Below are 18,651 nucleotides of genomic sequence, written 5' to 3'. Positions count from 1 at the left end.
CGGATGCAGGGAAGGCTGGTGATCTGCACGATCAGAGGAATCCGCCGAAATTTTCGATGGCCCCGTTGGTGCCTTCACCTTTTTCGACTTACCCGTCGAAATCGGTGGTGGGGTTGTGTGCTTGGTGTGATGTGGTCTTTGTATGCCCCTGTCGCTGGGTGTTGTCCCTGAAGCGAGACTTGCATCCGGCCTTGAAGGGTCGGGACAGGCATGGCATACCTAGAAGTATCTGCCTCAAGGTCTATAGCATCCGCTATGGATGTTTGGTCATCGGAGGTGCTCCCGTCACTTTGGCAGGTGTGGCGGTGGGGAACAGTGTTCTGTCCGCAACATACCATACGTGGCCCACCGCTTTACACGGCACTCCTTAAGGGTCTTAGGCCGAAGGCGTTTACAAGTCGCACACCGCTTCGCGTCGTGATCTAAGGGGAGACAAGAATTACACGTTCTGTGCTCGTCTTTCCACGGGTATATGACCTTACACTTAGGGCAGAACCTAAATGGAGTCCTTTCCATAGTGAAAGGTGTAAACAAAGATGACCAAACCTAGAGGGCACAGAGGGGGAAAGAGGAAAGACATAACGAAAGATATGGCCACCCCAACCCCACTCTCCCTACTATGTAGGCTGGCCAGAGGGCCCGGCCACGTGGATGCCTCAGCCGCCGGATCTTAGGCACCGAAATCCACTGCTGTAGAAACTCTTCGTCGAAGTTTTTTCTTGCTGTCAAAGTGACTTAAGGGGGAAATAACCGACAAAGTCGGTCTAAAGAAACAATGTCTCTTATGTAAGAGCTCTGCTATAGGGTGACCAGTTATCTTGGTGGAAAAAACAATCTGAGGGACCTCGGCACGTGAGGGATTTTGGGTACACTACACGTCATGATAGGGATAGTGTTACAGACGCGCCTACGTCCCCCTTCGGTCCACGAAAGACAAGCTGTAATACTCCGCAGTTACCACTGGATGTCGGACCATATGCACAGCATGAGAATCTAAGCAGATTAACAAGCATCAGAAATACATTTTTGGGAGGTGGGGGGAATGGGGGTTGCAGTAGAATGCCTATGATGCTTCCAAGCTCTATAAGAGATCTTTTTTAAAAGACCTATGTAACAAAAAGGTAATTAGGCAAACCAGCACAGGTGCAGCACTGACCAGTTCTAGTCAGTGGCGGGACTGTGAATGAAAGACATGCGCGAGTAGGCAAATTAAGAATGCCAGAGGATGGAACATTTCATTTTGGAGGGATACACACTAGCAGTTTGGCTGGATAAAAGATTCAGAGAATTCAATGATGAGGTCATGCAAATAATGCTAATAACCTTTTTGCACTAGCAAAATTATTTTTTTTTTTAAAGTGATTGAGGTTGTTGAAAATGGTAAACCATGATTTCACATTGGTGGAATAAGGTACTCATTTGTTTAAAGTGCACATTTGTGTTATATGAGTATTACCATGCCCTGCTGAATCTCTAGCATGATATGGTTTTATCAACAAAGAAAGCTAGTCTTTACACCAATGATCCTGCACATTTCTATCCTCGCCTATTCTTAAAAATGTCCATTCCCTACAAAGAGGCTGGAGGTGTCACTGTTACAACAAATATCCTGGGTGGTAAAACCGTGACTTTTTTAAAGGAGCTTCTGCTATTTCACAGGCATGAATTACATCTGATAATTGGGGAAAAGTTGACAGTGAGGTTACATCGATTTTATTCCACACTTTTATTCTGGACCCACCTCAGAAAGTGTGGCATACAGGGCCAGGCTGTGCACCAGCTTATGTTCTTTCAAATCACATCCATGCTGTAACGGTAATGATTGCCCTGTTCCACCCCTGTGGGCGCTCCACAGGGGGCAGGAAGGGGGGGTAAATCAGCCTTGCCCCTGGTTCACCTGAATGCATTTACCCGTCCAAGGACTGCAAATGGACCTAGGTTTACTTACTTTTGCTATGTGGATGATGTTGAAATGCTGCTCAGGTTAAATGGAAACCAAGACACACTGATTACCGAGCTTAGCTGGGAACAGTCAATTCCTCAAATACTGGCCAAGAATTAAACAATTCAGTGAAATCAAGGCAATGAGTAGATAAGACATGCAAATCTGTAATCTCCAGATGTTGGACCTTCAGCTTCTGAAGCCCACTTCGTGTTTCAGTGGTCTACCATAGTCAATGGATTGTTCAAATTAAGATTCATTCTAAACCTACCAGCCATCACCTCTGTTTTTGCTTTGTCAGCCCGAGTGGGATGGGTATGCCCAGACATGGGTCCTGTGCCTGCTGGGCCTGGAGACTCAAGCTACTCCTCACTGATGTGGCCCAACAAGGCCGAAACATGTTTGGGGATGCTTGTGGACTCGTGCAGAAGGGATGTGACCTAGCAGTTTGGGCTGGACTGCAATATTAATATAGAACTAAGCCCGATTTGCATATGGTCTTTCCCCTTCTGTAATGGCTTGGCAGGCGAAAAATGCCAGTGGTTAAGATTCATTCTAAACCTTCCAACTATCACCTCTTTTTTTGCAAATGAGCATCACACCATGAATAAATGGGGTGCTCACCTATCAATAGGTGCTAGGAAATGCACTCCAACTACTCCAACCCTGAATCAATCGCAGGGATTTCTTGTGTAGAAATGAAACACATTAGATGTGAATTCATTAGTAGAAATGGGGTGCTCCATGAATCAACCATTAAATAACAGAATGGGCTCGGGTTTTTAAACACTATGTTTCACTGCTATGCCCCAGCCAGGCACACAATATCAGTCTACGACTAGGTTGTGGAGGCCTGAAGCTTTAAGAAGGTGTAGCTGGAGAGAGAGCATTCTTAGTTGCAGGTGTGGAGCTAAGCATTCTACTGGCTACATACTCTTTTGCATATATATTTTCCCCCATAAAGCCTGTGAACAGCTGCCACCCAACTCCCCCAAATACAGTGGGCAAAGTGCCAATACACCCACAATATCTTTAGTGTATGCTGTGTAAACACCCATAACTCGTTTTACATTTGCAACAACATTATCCAGAAATCAAAACAAATGAAAGTAACTTTAACATAGGTCTTACCTTGCGGGCTTGCTCTTCGGCACGTTCCTTTTTTATTTTGTCAAGCTCTGCCTGAAGAGCTGCATTTTCATCATCACTATCATCATCTGAATCATCATCGTCATCTTCCTAAGGTCATCAAGAAACAAAACGTTTTATAAAACGCATGAAACTCACTATTTCAGCACGAAGGGCAAACATGCATTTTGTTTACTATTAGGAGCAACTGTATCGCTAATAAGTATAAATAAAAACGGCTGCTGAGCACAACTACTTCAAGAAATTGTGTGGATTGGCATGCCTAAATGAGAAGGAATGTAGTTATTGTTGTCCATTTTGAACATATTTAAAAGCAAAGCAACAAGGAGTCCTCAAAACATTTGTGTGTATTTTAAGGGTGACGAAGAAGGATGCCGACACAAGGTGGCATGGTTTTGGTTACAGCCTTTTTTCTTTACAAAAAAGATCCTTCGTATCCATAACTGTCAAGATGAGTTTCCCTGCCTCAAAACTAATACTAAAAGGGTCTGTCGGAACATCCATCCAAGTAAATTCCACAATCCTGTGTCACAACCCAATTCTGTCCCTCACTCTACAACTAAAAAGGTAAACCAATAGAAAGTCCCATCTTAAAGCAGAATGGCTACCTTCTCCGGCTTCTTGGATGGGGTTCAACAAAAGGTTCTCTCAAAACAAATATACCAGGAGGAATGACGCCCTTCCCCTGGCTTGCAGTTTTCAGTCAGTCTTTACACAATTTCCTTCTAGGAGAACGCCCCTCTTCTCCCTATGTGGTGCTGTACAATTTCCAATAAAACCAGGGGGAATGACTCCCTTCCCCTGACGTTTGTCATATGTTACCGGCAGAATGACTACGTTCTCCTGGTATTGCTTGGTAGCGTTTTCTCACTGCTTCCAGTTTGCTACACACTTTGCCACTGTGACTTGTTTTCAACAATGTCCCAAATAGTGTTGGGATCCCAGTCGCTCAAACTTGTTTCTCCTTCATGCTGGGGTCCCAGACCCTTCTCTTGTAACTAGTGTACTTACCTCCGCCACTGACCATTCTTGTATGGCAAGTGGTCTCCTCTTTCCCACTTTAATTGGGAACAGGGTCCCAGACCCTGCCCTGGTGGTCAGTGGGATTCTCTTTCCTACTGCTGCGAGGAGAGGAGTCTAGTGCGAAGCCAGGCAAGGATTGCATGCGCGCCTCCTTCCTGCGTCCCAGTGTCCCATCCGGGTCTCCTGTACCACCCTTTACCCGCTTTTGGGCTTTGGTATGCCAGTGGGGCTTCCAGGGATGGCGGTCCGGCTTCTCAGTTTACATGGCTTTCCCCATCTGCTTCTGCGGTGGCTGTGAAGACTCACGAAGCCGACCGCAGGTGTCGTCGCCATCATCATCATCATCATCATCATCATACTCGGGTCAGCAACCAGACTTTGGATTTCCTGTGCTGAACATTCTCTGTGTCCGTTGCTTTTGCAGCTGAGCTCCATGCTGGGATTGACTAAAGCTGTTGTCCATCGATTGCCTTTATACATTGTGGCCTGCTCTTGTGGGGTGGGCTGTCAAAGATCCTTGTTAATTTTGACAGGTTCATCTCTATGCCTCCTCGGGCCACATAGTCTTAGTACCAGTATTGGGAGCAGTCTCTGTGTTCTTCCTAGTCTGTGTTAGAGGCCATTTGGTTCTTTTGGATCACAATAGTACATGGTTCCGCGTTCAACAAGAAGGTTGGGGACGGAATGGGCTAGAGAATGGAGAGGTTTTATTAGGTATCCATCGCAAAGAAAAAAAAAAGAAAATAGTGGGAGAAAGTGCCAATTTCGCCACAAAAAAAAAAAAACAGAAAACAAGAATGTGGAGTAAGGGCAGCGGGGGTCTCCCCCACTCTCCTTACTGAACAATAATGAAAAACAAGGGTGGTGGGGTTGACCTAAAAAAGAATGCAGAGGACATTTTTTTTTTTTTTTTTAAAGCAACCAAAAAAGTACCCTGCCGCGAATGTTCTGCCTCTCAATAGGGAGGCGGAACTCAAAACTCACGTCGCAAGAACAGAGCCGTGCAGAGGAGAAATAGTTAAGTAGGCCATAGAGGCAAGTATGGATGGTAGGTAGGTGGTTGGGGGGATTTGTAACATGCATTTCAAATTCGCCATTTTTGAATTTGACATTTTCTTTCACGAAATAATCGCGTACATCAATTTTATTTGCTGGGCTAATCCCAAGTTAGTTGTCCAAGGAGGGAGTTCCTCCCCATGAGGTCCTACCACAGCTTGAGTTTCTGAATCAGACAATACTCTGTTGGGATGGCCCACAGACAAGCTACACCCACAGGTGACTTCAATGACACGCATGCTGGGGACATTAATATCTTACTGTTGGCATTCAGAACACTCTTAAAAAGTTGGTAAAAGGCAAAAGTTATTAGAACACAAGAAATTACAAATATTCCTAAGTAGGGCAAATAATTTCAGATAGCAATTAGAAGAGTCATTCAATTCAATAGGCTAAGCCAAAGTCAATAGGCAAAAGTCTTTGTATAGGATGCCGCACTTCAGGTAAGTAAATGGAAAAGTCGTTGCAGAAGTTCTTAGGAGTCTATGATGAAAAGAAGAATCAAATGTAGGGCCACAATCTGATAAGACTTGTGGAAGTTAAAAGCACTTCTACAGTAAGAAGTAAGTTCTTAGACTTATTTTACACTACCTTGGTCAAAAAGAAAAAGATGGAGGGGCATGGCTAGCCGCAGGATGAGAAGGACGTAAGTCTCCTCGGCTCCTGCGACCGCAGCAAATATCCTGATAAAATTGAAATTCGATGACATAAGAGCTGATAAAAACCCGTAGGGTGTCGGATACCCTTGGGCACAAACGAGGCATAGAGCTGAGGAAACCACAGCCGATTCCAAGAAATACGACCACGAGAAGTTTTGAGTCGATCGACATCCAGACTCCAAAATGGCCACCGGCGCACACGGACGAACGCCCTGAAGTGAGTTTGTGCGACATCGGAAACCAGCCCGTTACTGTTCCGCAGTCGACATCGGAGGAACAAAGTGATCCCGGCAGGATGGTGTCCCCCCCAACAGGCGGACTATAGCGAACCAGTGCAGAGGTGAGAACCGAGCGCGTATCCACCCGCGTGGGACGCTGCGACCCCGCCGGCAGCACTCCTGCTCGAGAACGAGGGGCACCCTTCCCGTGCGACCCAGCGTGTGAGGCAGACCTGTGAGCCACAGACGGGGAAGAGGTGCCGGAGCAGTGGGACAGCGTGGGCGAGTGTTCTCCCCCACCCCCGCCACCCCGAACTCCGCTCCAGGAGGCGACGGTGTGCAAGACAGACATACGCAGCTAGTGATATCGGTACCATGGGGAAAGACAAGGCAAGGAAACTTCCTACACGAAGCAGGATGGATCAGTATACCATCCAACCGCCCCTGGCGGCAGACCCCCAGCCGCAATCCGCGGACGAGATGGAAACGGACCAGGGAATTTCACTGAAGGACATTATGGCCGCGATAGCCGATTCCCGCTTATCAATGGAGCAGAAAATGGACGGGATAAGCATGGATGTATCCCTCCTCCATCACGATCTTCAAAAGCTGACAGCACGCACCGGGGAAGCGGAACATCGCATATCCAACACAGAGGATAGAATACACATTATGCAACAGCAGCTCCAGAACGTAACATCCAAACTAAAAGGTACTGGAGGACAGGATTGAAGATGGAGAGGGCAGATCAAGGCGTAACAACGTGCGTATACTCGGTATACCTGAGAAGGCCGAAGGCTCCTGCATGGAACTTTTTCTAGAACAATGGCTGACTGATCTGTACGAGCCGGACGCCTTCTCCAAGTTCTTCTCGATTAAGAGGGCACACAGAGTGCCCACAAGCAGACCCCCACCTGGTGCACCTCCACGCACGATAATTGCAAAATTCTTAAATTACAGGGATTGCGATGCCCTACTGCAGCATGCGCGCGCAAAAGGCACCGTCATGTTCAACAGCTCCAAAATTGCCCCCCCCCCCCCCCGACTACACCAGGGAAGTGCAAAAGGCAAGAGACACTCCTTCGATCACCTCAAAAAACAACTGCAAACAATGGGAGTGAAGTATGGCCTGCTCTTCCCTGCGCAACTCAAGATTTACCATAAAGGGACAACAGTCCATTTCAATGACTCCAAGGAGGATTGGCGCTGGGCTGAACAAAACATAGACGGAGACTGGTCGACCCCCCGCGACAACAGGGGTAGGAACCGGAGGCCTCCACCAGACCAACAGCGGGAGGGCCGCCAACCACCAGCGCAGCACCCACCGGAAGAGCGGGGAGGCTGACCACTGACCCGAGGCCGGCCGGATGCCCGATGTCCTGTTGGGTCACCCAGGTTGAGCTACTGCTTCACTCTTTCTACACGCACCTTCGCAACAGTAGGCTACACACATTTATCTGATGCGGTCGCGGTGTGCCCCAAGTCTGCGACTCAACGAGAGCCCCCTCCACAGGTATTATCCATGGCGATTCCTCCCTAGCCACCCCCCCAAGAGAGGGCCTTCTCCCCCTGAGATAAAACCCGAGGGAGGCTACCTAGACTTGAAGTTAGGACGCATGTAAGGTGTCCAGTTGACACCAGTGGTTTTTTTGTTCGGGTGACCGATGCTTCTAGTTGGGAGGAGTATGGGGAGGGGGGTTGGGGATTTGTTAGGTTTAGTTACAGACAGGACCGTCAAACGCATAGGATGATAAGGCTAGATAAGACAGTGTTCGCCTGCGGGCGTATCTGTAGCTGTCGTATTACACCGTCGGCGGCAACACAGGCAGTGACCATCACAAGCACCCATGGCATCACATAGTGGTAGCAACAACGCTCTCAGAACACCGAGGCTCATGACTTGGAACGTTAATGGGTTGGGCAGCGCAGTCAAGCGTCGGCTGGTGCGGCAATTCCTTAACAGGCGGGGGGCTGACATAGTGTTCCCGTCTGAGACCCATCTTGCAGGCAATGACTGTACCCTATTCAGACGCACAAACTATAAACTGGCACTTCACTCAGGTTTTGCGATAGGCTCAAGAGGTGTCATGATCCTGGTACACAAAAACCTTCCCTTTCACCTCACGTCAGTGACCCATGACACAGGCGGCATATATATCTATGGGATCACTCCATCGCTCTGATAGCGACCTACGCACCCCCTACCCTGCTTGAGCCGCTGCTTACCGACATTGCCCCGTTAATCGCAAACGACACATCCAACCTCATGATCCTGGGAGGTGACTTTAATGAAGTCATGAACGTAACCCTTGATAGATCACACTTGAGGAATAGAAACCCCAATGTTCCCACCAGACTTGCCACGTTTGCCAACGCACTAGGTCTATGTGACGTGTGGAGAGAACTCCACCAGGACACGAGAGCATACTCTTTCCACTCAGGGGAACATGCCTCGCTACATAAGGTGCAAGAAATAGACATTCTCCCCCGGGGCATCTCTGACCACTCCCCATTAGAACTGACACTCATAACATCCAGGCGGATTCCACCGCCGAGCTGGCGCCTAAATAGCTATTACCTGGATGACCCTGCGATTGTGGACAAGCTGCAGGAGACGACCAGTACATAATTCGAGCTCAACTCTCAGACGGCAATGAACCCAGGAACACTGTGGGAGGCCTACAAGATGGTGCTAAGAGGCGAACTGATATTGTGGACAACCGCGAAAAAAAGACAGCACTGGAGCAAGACGCTTGAGGCCGAACAACAGGTCAAGCGAGCAGAGGAGAGGCACATAATCGAGGACACACCGACCTCGAATCGACCATTGCTACTAGCACAGAAAAAGCTGCAAAACAAAGCGATGGACAATGCGAAACAAGCGCATACTGCAATGCGGGCGAGAATTTATGAAACAGGGGACAAGGCAAGATGCTGGCTTGGCTGGAAAGGATGGAACAGGGACGCAGCCATGTCCGAAGGCTCGAGACAGGAGGACCGAATCCAGGAGTGACCGATCAGGAAATAAGTCAGGGCTTCGCGGATTATTATGCTGAGCTGTACAGAACGCCCACGACACAGATGGACAACACGATCATGGAACAAATTAACATCCCCACTAACGGAAACGCAACTGCAACTGTTGGAGAGGGAGATCACAGAAGAGGAGATCCTAAGTGCTATGTCGAGCCTCCGATCCAGTTAAGCCCCAGGACCCAACGGCTTCCCGGGTGAGCTATGGCGAAAGGTGGGGACCAATGTGGTGGCCCCACAGCTGCTCCAAATGTACCAACACGCGCTAGAAGAGGGCACTCTCCCACCAGATCTGCGAGAAGCAACAATAATAGTGATACCCAAGCCGGACAAGCCCCAGGAAAGATGCAGCTCATATAGGCCCATCTCACTCATCAATAGCGAAACTAAAATTCTGGCAAAACTACTTGCCGACCGCCTGCAACAGGTGATTCCCACCCTGATACATCCGGACCAGTGCGGCTTCATGCCCCAGAGATTAACACGTATGAACCTCCACAGGCTATATTCGGCCCTGGAAAGAGCCAACAGCATACAGGGCCCGCTAGCCCTGCTAGCAATGGACTTCAAGACTTCGAGAAGGCCTTCGACTCGGTGAGATGGGAGGCCATCTGGACCATAATGCAACGCATGGGTTTCGGTGAGAACTTTATGAAGTGGGTGCGCTTGTTGTACGAATCCCCGGTGGCCAGGACCAGAGTTAATGGCTGGCGCTCGGACCTCTTCAATCTGGGGAGGGGCACGAGACAGGGCTGCCTGTTGTCGGCCATGATTTTTGCTATCGCCATCGAACCACTGGCAATCCTCTTGCGAAACACGCCAACCTGGGAAGGCTTCCGTTGGTCCGAGACCTGGGAAGACAATCTCTCTATATGCAGACGACCTTCTCATATATCTGAAAGACCCAAGCAATGCCTGTCCCAGAGTCATGCACCTGTTAGAGCAATACGAGGCATTCAGCGGATTGCGAGTGAACTGGTCCAAATCCATCCTCTTCCCGCTAGGGGACACCTCGTCGGCAAACTTGACGTCTGGCCCTTACCAGATCGAAAGAAAACAGTTCAAGTATCTGGGGATACGTATCACGAAGCAGTTGACTGCATACACAACCCTGAATCTCCCCCCCCCTCATGACAAGATTTGCAGAAGATACTCGCCATTGGATCTCCTTGCCATTAACGCTGATGGGCAGAGCGGCCCTGTTCAAAATGATTGCCCTTCATAAATTCTTATATATCCTGCAAAATGCGCCATTATACATTCACCAGCAAGAATTTCACAAAATAGAGTGCACCCTAGCTGCTATGGGGGGGTGGGGCGTAGGGGGAACACCCACGAATTGCTCTCGCCATGCTCCAAAGGTCCATCTGGGAAGGAGGCATTGGACTGCCCAGGATACAGTCATGCTACTGGGCCAGCCAGATGGTGGTAGTAAATGACATGCTCCAAGGAGACGGAAGCCTCCCACATATCAAAGGTCTTATCTGTAATGCCACGACCACGCCTCTAAAGCATCTGAATGGAGGCCTGAACAGCCCATCACACACGGATATGGCAACGCATATAGTGAGAATATGGAAAGATACACATCAGTACCTGGGATGGTGCGGGAAGCTAACGCTAGCACAACCCCTATGGAACAACTGCAACCTTCCCGAAATAAGAAAGCTGCCCAGATGGCCTGAGTGGGCCCAGCGAGGAATCGCCAGTACAGGAGATGTGGTTCACGAGGACAACCTGGTACCATTCGAGACATTGCATGAAAAGTTCTCCCTCCCAGACACAGAGAGGTATCACTATATGCAGCTGAAACACGGTAGGCTGACCCACAGACTCGTAACACGAGACATGCCGGAAAGCTCCCCATTGGAGAGGAACAGTTTTGGACCGGGTGGACCGGAAAGTCACCTCTACCATGTACAATGTGATAACATCCTTCGCGACACCGGAACTAACCAGCCTGAAGGCAAAGTGGGAACGGGATGTGGGTCCACTTCAACCGGAGGACTGGGTGGAGGCCCTGATGTACCCGCAAGAACCGACCATTTCCTCCAGACTTAGACTGGTCCAACTGAAGATCCTGCACCGCACCTATTAGCCAGAAGTGGCTCTCTTCCGCTGGGGCAAATAACCGGACGCACGATGCCTACGCTGCAAAAGTGAAGAAGGTACCTTTTTCCATATTTTGTGGGAATGTAGTAGGATACAAAGGCTCTGGCAGAGATGCTGTGATAAACTGTCAAGCGTTATAGGTAAAGATACACAGAGATGCCCAAAACTCCTCCTCCTGGGGATCTCCAGTGACACTGACCTTTCCCGTTTTGAGAAGTTGCTCTGGTCGGCTGCGGTAGCAATTCTCAGGCGGAACATTGCGCAACTGTGGGGATCGGAACGTACGCCGAGCTTTGAACAGTGGGTCACGGATGTGGAATATGGAGAAGATGGGAAGAGGCTAGCTAAAGGACAAGATTGGCTCCACAGCCTATGTGACTGAGAATTGCCTCGGGAGTGGGAGGGAGATGCCTCTGTCGAGAATATCCTTTGCCACAAGATCATCTGTTGTCAAGTTGACGGTCTGTCGGACCATGGTCCCGGAAGTTGAGTTTATTGAATTTTTCATTTATTTTTTTTTTTTTTGATTGATTGTCTTTCTGCATTCTACCACATGTACCTGGAATGTAGATTTTGCATATGTTCCTCTCCCCTCCTGTCCACCCCTTTCCTTCCCTTATGCTATTACCCCAAATTTCCCCTCCTTTCCCACGTCCCTACCCGGTACTGCAGAGAGATAAGTGTATTGTTGTATTATGTTTAAAATCAATAAAATCTTTGATTAAAAAAAGAAGAAAAAGATGCAGCTGATGACTTCTGTTCCTGGGCAGCTCTGCAGATCTCGCTGTTCCTGGGCCTCAGTTGGGTGGGGGGTGGGGAGACAAGTGGGAGGACGTCGGGGGACTCATGCACTGCTCTGGGACTGTCAAAACTGGCAAACGGCAAACTTCACTTTCAGTGGCCGTTTCCAGTTTCAGCTCTTTGCGGTACAGCAAATGGCAATAAGAACAGTTCCTGGCTGTCAAGGTGGACTGTCCTTGCTTCTGGGGTCCCACACTCTGCTGAGGGTGCTCAGGCTTGGTCAGTCCTGCTATGTGGGAGTCTGGAGGATCTTCCAAAAGCTTTATGCCTGCATAAAAGTAACTTGCTGTCATGCCTGCCCCCGGAAGACCAGACCAGGCCCAGCAGCCCCGGAAGCAGGCATCATGCCACTTGGAGCATGCCCAAAAGCCCCAGTTAGGGGCTGTTTGGGTACAGTCCTGGTGCCTATGGCGCCAGGCTCATAAAGATAAAGTCAGTCGGCGCCAGGCTCATTATTGATAACTTACCTGAAGCAGACCATGCTGCATGAAGACTCGAGCCAAATGAGGCTTAGGAGGGACTATTTTACTGAAGGGACTATTTTGCTACTTGGGTGGGGCTGTGGAAGAATACTTACCTGGATCTTCTTCCAAGGCTATTTAAACCACGCCCGGACAGCCACACGTGCTTCGCGTTAATCTGCTTGCTGCAGAGTAACGCTCACCGTGTTTTCAGCAGCTCCAGTCTTCAGCCACGCCCGCTTCAGTCCTGGGACTCCTGAAACAAGAAGACAAAAAGGATAAAGGTTAGAACAGGAGTTTTAACTTAAATCCTTACCTGAATCCTGATCCATTTCGCCAAGGAACTGAAAGACAGAAGTCTTTGAAGCCTTGCTTCGCATTTCTACGGCGCCGCGCTGAACTCACCTGCTTGGCGGTACTTCAGCATTCCATCACGCTCTCTCCATCTCGCGGCCGCCCTCCGACACCTAAGGAGACAAGGTGAGCAAGGGAATTCTCTAAGGCCATACAAGCTACCCCCAAGGACTTACCTGATTTACCACAGGAGGTACTCACCACATTTCGGATCGGCGCAGTCAACTCTGCTTCACCGCCGTACCCCGGCCCCTAAGGGGAAAAACACAATAGACTTACCTGAATCTTACAGAGTGCCATTTGGAAATCTTCGAGTGGATTAATCGGCAACCTGCAAGGAATCGGACCGAGTGAAGAGCAGACATTTGAACTCTTATGAACAATTGGACTTTTGAGTCAATACTGGAACTCACCAATTCCTCTATGCCAGTGAAGTAACTGGTCATCAACGCGCCCCTGCGGTCGACGCAGGATGGAGAGCTCATCCTTCCAAACCATCAGGTGAGACTAAGGAGGGGACATCAAGAGTGATCAGTGGAAAGACAACGGGAGTGGGGAAGGTGGGTTGTCACTCAATTCCACGGGTGGTTAATTCCTCTTCTCCTTTGCAGAAGAATATTCTTGCGAGCCAGACAAACTTGCGAGCCAATCACCACAGAGTGCATTTGGGTCTTCTATGGGACTACGGGCCCCTCCCTCACTTTCTGCCCATCTCAGACATTCGGGCGCCAGTGGCGGGTTTCTCTCAGCAACCCTGCCAAAGGTGAAATGAACAAAGACCAACCCTGGTTTGGTGTGCACAGAAACCCTTTAGCAGGACCTTCCCACAAAGACCTGGCAAAAAAAGACCGGGCACCATTTTAGCAAAGTTGGCTGTACGCCTCTTTACCAGAGCCGTAAACGGTTGCGGTAAATGTGAGCCAAGGTAGTTCAAAACAAAAACGCTGCCACCAGCCAGCCAATTGAGGAAAGGGTAACATAGTATGCTACACAAGAAGCTAGACAAAGGGGATACTAAGTAAACCCTCCGTCACTCTATTGTAAGATAGGGCATGCTGGATCTAGAAAGTTACAATGCTAAGTAAAGTCTGCTCTGGGAAACAGTTGATCCGGTATCCGGTTATATTTTGGAAAACATTTTTGAAATACCATTTTGCCGAAAACAATTTGCTGAATTTATTTTTCTCAAATGCATTCTTTATTTTGTTTTTTTGTGTTTCATAAGTTAAAAAAAGTGTCAAAAAAAAATAATAAAACGGGCTTGGGGGGGGGGGGGGGGGGGGGGGTAACCCCCGCCCCATTTCAAAAAATAAAAAAAATAAAACATATGACATTTTTTTCTCAGTAATTTTGTGCTGACAAAATGGCATTTTGAAAATATGGCATTCGAAAAAAGTCACTATAAACCAGTTGATCACAGAGAAGGTATTTAAACCTTGGGAAATCTGGATGACTTCTCTGTGGCACTGCACTGAAGGTGCTTTGTGACACAGTTTAAAAGAGGATTCCTATGGAGTTGGTTAGACTCCATAACCAAAAGAAACAGTGTATAAATTCACATTTATAATACATGAGAGAGTGGGAAAAAGGGTCTCACTCTCTCCAGGTAAAAATATCAAGTCCTCAAAATCCAGCAAAGTTGCTGGGGGTCTCTAAGGTGGAGGGAATTAACACATTTTTGAGATTTCTCCCCAACAGGCAATGCACCAGGCCCGGATGGTTTATCACCAGAGTATTTTTCACTGCTTTTCCAATATCTTACCACCCACAGTGAAAGCGCTTTTCACCTACTTTGCTAACAAGTGTTCTTCCTCTGGGTCTTTTGCAGACGCCATATTAATATGGAACCAAACCTGATTTTCAGTGCAGTGACACAGGGAAGCTTTTTTGGCTGTCCCAAGGTTTAAAATAACTTATCTGGGATAAACTACTGTTTCCCAGAGAATGTAAAGTTAAATTGACTTTACTAGTCTTTTTAAATTCCTAGACCGAGCACACACTATCTTACAATAGAGTGCTGGAGGGGTTACCTAGTATCCCCTATGTCTAGAAACCCACGAGCAGTCTAATGCTACTCTTTCCTATTGAAATGGCTGGTAGCAGGGGTTTTACAACAAACGACCATGATTTATCCCGACTGGGAACACCAGTATCTAAAAATCGCGGGAGCCATGTTTTTAAAGATGGCGTCTGAGCCCCCTTTGTTTAAACAGGTCCCAGTCTTCTTTTTTCACCATTTCATTTTGGAAAGGTCCTTCTAGTGTTTGTCTCTGGTGTCAAACCAGGTTTGGTCCCTTTGTTCCTAAGTCTTTGGCGGGCTTCAGGACTGAAGACCACTTCTGTCGCCCGAGTGTCTGGGGTGGGCAGTGAAGGCAAGCGTCTCCCAGATAGCACGATCCTCCCCGCAATGAGAGACAGTAATAGACTCTCCCGGAGTGGGAATAAGGCCAGGACAAAGTGCGAGTGAGCGTAAAATAGGAGTTTATCAATTAGAATAGGGCATGCAAAGAACTCTGCAAACTCCGAGAGCCCTCTGTCTGACAATAGCAAAGACAGGCGTATATATTTACAAAAAACGTCATCAAGAAACCTACACACTATAGGGGGCACAAGTTCAATGGGATTGGGTGGCGACGACTAGCTATAGGTGCTGCTGTGATGTGGTTGGTCTTGGCTGGAGGACGTCACTGGTCAGCCTCGTGGGTTGGGCTGGGCCTGGCAGGTCGGCTGGGTTCATTCGGGCGGTGTTGTTGTGCCATCGTGGCCAGTGTCAGAGATGAATGTTTCTTCCTGACTTCTTTGCCCTGGGCCACGCACACCGCAGTCATTCAATCATTCGCAATATTATCCTCTTTAGTAAATCTCCCAATAGGTTATGCTACAGGTTAATGCAACACAGGAGGAATGCACCTTGAGAGGGGTTTGATGGCTATTCATCAGCACATGGTTACTAGTGTCCTACTGACCGGGTACCATAGGTCTTGGGGCTAGGTCTTAGGGCATCGTGCAGACGGTACATGTCCTCCTATCTTGTTAGAAGTCGTTATGAATGTGTTGCTGTAATGTTGCCATAATATTGGGTATCCTGATTTTGCAGGGCCATTAACCTGAGGTGATCCGGTGGGTGGTGGGGTTTAAGAGAGGGCGCCTCTGAGTTTGTATATTCAGGCACAGGTTTACTGCTGTAAATAATGCAGGTGGCGGGCCGTGGCCTGGACTGCTGCAGAGGGAGCTACAAATCTTTGAAGCGGCTCCAGCCTATTTGGGGGAGGTGGAGAATCGTGGCGCGGGCCTCTGCTCTCTCATCAGGCAGGCTTCGCAGGGAGGGAGGGGGAATGGCCTTGCACATATTCACAAAAGGTATCTTCCTCGTGTGTTGCCGGTTTTAGGAGAAAACATAAACATTCGAATACTATTCAATACTCATTGAATCATTCCAAAGTGGATATGTTAACTTTGCTACTTCTTAGATATAGTCAGTTCGAGCATATTATTTGTACACTATGTTTTAACAACTATAACATTTTGTTATATGCATATACATTTTGCAGTAAGTGAGGTAGTAGTGAGGTTGGTGGAGCACATAGAAAACAACTTGCCACCGTACTTGACGGTAGGGGCACATGAGGGGCTTGGACATACACACATAAAGAGTGCATTCTCGTGCGTCCTTCACATGAGCCCTCAGTATGGGTGCATTCGTCTTGTTTTGCACTCTAGCAGCATTAGTTCGGTTATGGCACGGGACCGTGGGGTGCCAACTAATCAATGTCACGCATAACTAATAACCCCTCGGGACGCTTCTACTAATTGTACATAACTGCAGTGGTGTGGGTGCTTCATTCCTGATGCCATATAAACATGCATTCCGCCATATCTATACATTTTATAGGTTTTCTAATCAAGGAGGGTTGCGGAGAAAATGCGTCCATCGAAGGTAGTTTTGGCACTAGTATTTGGGAACTCTTGCTTTTATCCGAGGGCCATTTTACAGTTCTTTTTCCCACTCGGGCTCTGCTGGCCGGGTCATGTTGGGAGCAGTGATACACTGCGGAAGGTGAAATGCTACAGTGTTGGTATCTTGCACTAGCTCATGTCCGTCTTGTCCGTGGGAACGGGCTCACAGCGGATCTGCCAGGGAGCTGTGGCCACAGGGACAATCAAAACTCTCTAGAGGTGGGGGCCACGCTGCAGTGCGCTGAGCCCACACCGTCTTTATTAGACAAAATGGTTCTTAAGGCCTGGCTAAATTCAATATGTTTGGGCGATGCTTTCAGCAGGTGAGCCATCCACCACCTGTGCCCTGGTGGTAAAGAGGGGACGCCTGATGAGCCATGGCCCTCACCTTGGGAGGGGATGCAGGCGAGGGGGTCTTTTGGACCAATCCTCCCCTACAGCAGGAAGTGAGGGAGGTGCCCGAAACTCCCTGTGCTTAGTCTCCAATGAGACCCAAATGCACTCCGACGTGATTGGCTGGCTGCCTGTCCGGCAACGACAGCCACCCTGTTGGGTGAGTGGCAACTAGGCTGGAATGAATGGAAGAAAACTGTTTAAAGGGCAAGGCTCTTGGACTGAAAGGTAGAGTCGACCACTGGAACGAAAGAACCGAAGACGAGCTGGAAGAGGACGGCTGCTTCAACTCCTGGACAGTTGGTTTGCCTGGTGAAGCCCTGCTCCAGGTCCGAATCGCCAAGTTCACCTCGACTGAGAAGCCCTTCAAGGACGACTTCTCACTCGGAGTTGGTAGGACCAATCAACTCGTAAGCCACCTGGACACCATTCTCGGAGCTGGTTGTATTTTCCTCTGAGTGCTGCAGGAAACCGAATAGCCAGGGAGGACACAGTTTGTGCGCTTTAAGACAGCTACCGGAACCGAAGATTTGCCAGCTTTGTGACCAGTCCCCGTGCAGTGCAGGAATATCCCCCCCTCCCCACCCTGACAGCCTCCCTCTTGTCCCCATGCCTGAGGCTCATGAACAGCAATATCTGCAGGAACTGCCAGGAACAGAAGACTTCAGCTGCATCTTTTTCTTCTAGACAAGGTACTGTGAAAACACGACACAGAATTTACCTCTCACTGCGAAAGTGCGTACAACTTTGGCAACTTGCAGGCCTAGTCAGCTTGTGACCCGACATATGAATCTTTCTTCCGTGAAAAACTTCCCAGAACCGTGGCAAAGATTTTTCATTTTAAATACCAGGACCGTTTTTACCTATACAAGACACTAGTCCATTGACTTTGGCCTACCCAGTGCATTGAATCAACTCCTCTGGCGAACTCAAACTATTTGCACTCCATTATTCGTTTTATTAACTTATGCCTTTTTGCTCCTACTTCAAATGCTATGAATGCCATTTTGCTACTACTTCAAAGTATTTTATATGTCTCAGAACCTGATAGTGTAAAGTACTGTAGTATACTTCCGTGTGATATTGATTGCCTTCTTCTATTAAATGTTTTCTAACTGACTGTGTAATAAATTAAGAAGTGTTTTACCAATAAACCTCGAGTACAAATGTCTAATACTTGTTATTATAGACCTCTGTGTAACACCCTTACAAACTCACATTCCCTCTTGAGATAAAGCCTGGCTGCTCAGCTCGCTACCAAAAACTATATGTTACAGACTTATACCAAAGGATGGTTTTGCTTATATCTGAAGTCCTATTTGGGTGTAGTGGTCCCACAGGGTACTGCATAAAAACGTTGCCTAACATTAGGTGTTAAAGACTCTCCCACTGAGTCCAGAGTCGGCCAAGCAGTGCTGCGCAACCTGTTCGCTTGTAGGTGAGCCTGGTGAGGAGGTAAGAGATACTTATGTTGAGCCTTGCCACCTCCCGTG

The 18,651-nt window shown here is 48.3% G+C and overlaps 1 protein-coding gene across 2 annotated transcripts in view; it reads right to left on the bottom strand.

Moving 5' to 3' along the window:
- The window catches only part of CWC15 (CWC15 spliceosome associated protein homolog), a 126,550-nt gene that overhangs the window by 51,364 nt on the left and 56,535 nt on the right, over positions 1-18,651 (bottom strand). For both annotated transcript variants that reach the window (XM_069639234.1, XM_069639235.1), the window contains one exon: positions 3,074-3,181. In XM_069639234.1, coding sequence (XP_069495335.1) covers positions 3,074-3,181 — 108 coding nt within the window. The remainder of the gene's footprint in view (positions 1-3,073; positions 3,182-18,651) is intronic.

This window comes from Ambystoma mexicanum, chromosome 7q (genome assembly GCF_040938575.1).
Source record: "Ambystoma mexicanum isolate Mex_15411 chromosome 7q, UKY_AmexF1_1, whole genome shotgun sequence".
Classification (NCBI taxonomy): domain Eukaryota; kingdom Metazoa; phylum Chordata; class Amphibia; order Caudata; family Ambystomatidae; genus Ambystoma; species Ambystoma mexicanum.
Note: the sequence above shows the minus strand (reverse complement) of the source record. Positions and strands in the feature narration are given on the sequence as shown.